At 36.4% G+C, this 3611-nt stretch overlaps 1 protein-coding gene across 1 annotated transcript in view; it reads left to right on the top strand.

The window, feature by feature from the left end:
• MRPS31 (mitochondrial ribosomal protein S31) overlaps positions 1-3611 on the top strand; it is a 65929-nt gene that overhangs the window by 7833 nt on the left and 54485 nt on the right. The window contains exons 4-5 of the mRNA XM_006879610.1: positions 370-507; positions 1534-1604. Of these exons, the coding sequence (XP_006879672.1) occupies positions 370-507; positions 1534-1604 (209 nt within the window). The remainder of the gene's footprint in view (positions 1-369; positions 508-1533; positions 1605-3611) is intronic.

A 3611-nucleotide genomic window follows, 5' to 3' on the forward strand; every position in this document is an offset into this window, starting at 1 on the left:
AGTCTGAGACTTGATTTTATATGAAGATTCCTGAAGAATATCTTTACACGATAGAAGTAAGCATAAATATTAAATAGTCTGTGATATATGTTAATTTGTCGTGAGAGTTTTTTCTTTAAATGTAATTTTATGCCATGTTAATGGACAAAAGTGAAGTAAGCATTACACTCTTATGTAAGAAAGGTTATTACGTGCTCGCTTCGGCAGCACATATGCTAAAATTGGAACGACACAGAGAAGATTAGCATGGCCCCTGCGCAAGGATGACTCGCAAATTCGTGAAGCGTTCCATATTTTAAAAAAAAAAAGGAAAGAAAGGTTATTACTATATTGTGTAGCTAAAATGTCTAATACTTGACTTTTTTTATATTTCAATAGCATAATATCAGATATGAAAGTTGCCAAATATGCTGCAGTGAAAGTTAGTTCACAATCAGAGCTTCGGATTCAGTTTGATGAAGATAATGATTTTGACTATTTGAAGAAGAAGGCTAATCTTAGTAAAAGGTATTCTGAGGAAGCTCTACAATCTACTTTTGTTTGATTTCAGGGAACAGTGTGGTGGTTGGCCACCACTGAGTGGGTTCCAACTCCTGGTCACCTTAACTACGACAGCCAGAAGCACTGCCTGGTCCTGTCTGCCCTCACAGTCATTGCTCTGTTTGAGCTGTTTGTGGGAGCTCTTGGGTCACTCTGTCTCATCGAGGGCCTTGTGTGGAGGATTTTGTGTCCAAATGTTGGAGACTGCCAGAGAAAAGCTTGCATGATCTCAAATCACTTCTTCTAATTCTCATAATGATATATGCAGTTTTTCATTTAGTATCATCTCATAAAAAAAAGTAATTTGATCTAAGGAGAAAGAATTAAAAATTCTTTTTAAAACAAACTCTCCAGCTTATAATTTGGTTTTGAATCTGTCTGTAAATTTATTCAAATATGTGAACTGATGCATAGAGATAATTATAATATATAAGGAAAAATTACCTGTTAACATTGTGGCATTAATTTTAATATTTAACTAAAAATAATTTTGTGAAAAGATTAATAATTATTTTAAAATTATGGAGTGATTACTTACTTGTGTAATCTTTCATAATTATAATTTGTAATTGAATATTGCCATGTTTTCTGCCCTTAAATTTAGACAAATATTTACCTTAACAATTTCTTTTTTAATTTTTTTTAACAATTTCTAATTTAACATATTTTGGTAGCTTTCCAGAACATTGAGTTTTCTAAAACTTTGATTTGAAGTATACCAAATAAAAATTATAGGAAATTATGCTAATCTGTTCAGTCATGCATTATGGAAATGAAAATGCTTTAATTGGTTTGTTGTATTATGAAGCAAAAATTCAGTTAGCTTTAATGATATGACAGTTGAGTGGAAATGCCTGATGAAGGTCATTAAAATTATTTTTAATTTCTACTTTTCTGTTTTGAATATTTCGTGTAAAATATTTTTCTAATTTTAGTTGACAGTATGTAAAATTGTTCATTAAAATATATTTGTGTTTTCTTTTTAAATTTTAGGAAGAATATATTCCAGGGGAAGAGACTTAATATTTTTGATCCTCATGTTGCTGAAGAGGAACCTGAAACAGGTTTGTTAATAAAGAGGTGTTTCAAGTGTAGATACGGTCTACCTTTCAAAGAGTCCTTAGTGGTTTGACTGCATGATGTCAGGGTGCTTTAATATCTGCCATTGTCCTGGGTCCTGTTGATGATTGCAGTCTTTTACAGTGTCAGTCTTGCTTAGGTTTCACCCTTGAAATTTTGCATTTTAAGAGACTGTTGGAGGTAAGTGCTGCTAAAACCATAAGTCAAAAAAATACAGAGAAGTTACTAATTAGGATTAGAGCATTAATGATTATCATTTGCAGTGCCCCTCTGTTGTTTCTAGGAAAGTCAGTAAGCCCTGGGACAGTTTACCATCTAGAAGAAGCCTTTGCCATAGATTTATAATGACCCCACAGGACAGAGTAGAATTGCCTCCTAGGATTTCCAAAGCTGTAAGTCTTTAGGGAAGAAGACTGCCACATTTTCTCTATAGAAGTAGTTGGTGAGTTTGGACTATTGACTTTGCAGTTAGCTGTCCAAGACTTTAAAGCAGCTAAGTGCTTTAACCATCATACCACCAGGTTCCTTATCTGGAAGAAAGGATCATATTTTATAGAAGTAACTTAAAACCAAAAAGTTGCCTTGAAGTGTATTTGGACTCACGGCGATCCATGTGTACAGTGAAGTCGGAGCGGATCACCAGGCTTTTCCTCTTGGGCACTTTTGGGTGGGTTTGACCTGCTAGCCTTTGCCAGTACTCAAACTATTTAACATTTGCATCACCCAGAAAGTTTGTAGAAGTAACTTAGTGGACATGACTTGGTGATTGCTTAAGAGATGGAGAAAAAGACGTATGAGGGATGTATTTAACAAACTTGGAGTTATTTTTATTTTCTTAAATTTCTGGATCAGAGGTATAGGTCATGAGTGATTTATTCTCCTGTTTAGCCCTTCACCCGCCTTTACCAAGCCTACCTGTGTAAGCTGCCTTTTATCTTCTTTCCTATGGTTATTCTTTGTTCATTATTCTTCTTTTTTCCCTTTGGTTAAAAAGTCAAATTGTTCAAATTCTCTTAAGTTCTAAGCTTTAACTAAAGTAAGACTGTCTGCTTAACATATTCCACTCACTGGCGAGTTAACATACCAACACTCGTCTTTCAGTTTGCTGTTCTGTGGTGGATTGCATGTTGCTGTGATGCTGGAAACTGTGCCACCAGTATTTCAAATACTAGCAGAGTCACACATGATGGACAAGTTTCAGGAGAGCTTACAGACTAAGAAGCAGGACTGGTCATCCACTTCTGAAATAACAGGCCTTTGAAAGCTTTAGAGATAACAGTAGAACATTGTTGGACATAGTGCAGGCGGATGGTTGGAAGTCACTCAGAACGCATCTCGAGAATAACATCCACTAGGCCGACTGATGGAAAAAAATATTCAGTATACCATGAACTGTCAAAAAAACCCAAATGTCTTGAAGAATTTTCAACCAGAGTCTCCTTAAAGGCAAGGATAATGAAACTTGGACTCACTTACTCTGGGTAAGATGGACTGACACAGTGTGTGCCACAGCAGGCATTACAGAGATCGTGAGGATGGTGGAGAATAGGGTAAGATCTAGATCCATTGTTCACAGGGCTCCTATGAGCTGCAGTTGACTTGATGGCTCCTAACTATGATTTAAAATAAGGAACTCAATACAGATCCCAGGGGATTGGCGTTCCTAAAGCTTCTGAGTGTGTTTTTTATTTATTATAACAGTATGTTGTTGTGTACTTTCAAGTTGGACCTGACCCATAGCTGACCCTCCAGAGGGTTTTCAAAGGCAGTAATCACACAGGAGGAGATTGCCCATCCTCTCCCTTGGAGCAGCTGGTGGATTTGAACCATGTGCCTCCAGGTTTGCAGCATACATACCTTTGAAGTGCAGCCAACCCATAATGTAACAGTATGATGATGTTGTTATGTGCCATCAAGTTGCTTGCGACTCATAACGACCCTATGTACAACATCTCCAAACTCTGTTCTGTCCTGTGCCAATCGCATCGTCT

This window comes from Elephantulus edwardii, unplaced genomic scaffold, assembly GCF_000299155.1.
Source record: "Elephantulus edwardii isolate Elephantulus edwardi_28Jun2011 unplaced genomic scaffold, EleEdw1.0 scaffold00004, whole genome shotgun sequence".
In the NCBI taxonomy this organism is placed as follows: domain Eukaryota; kingdom Metazoa; phylum Chordata; class Mammalia; order Macroscelidea; family Macroscelididae; genus Elephantulus; species Elephantulus edwardii.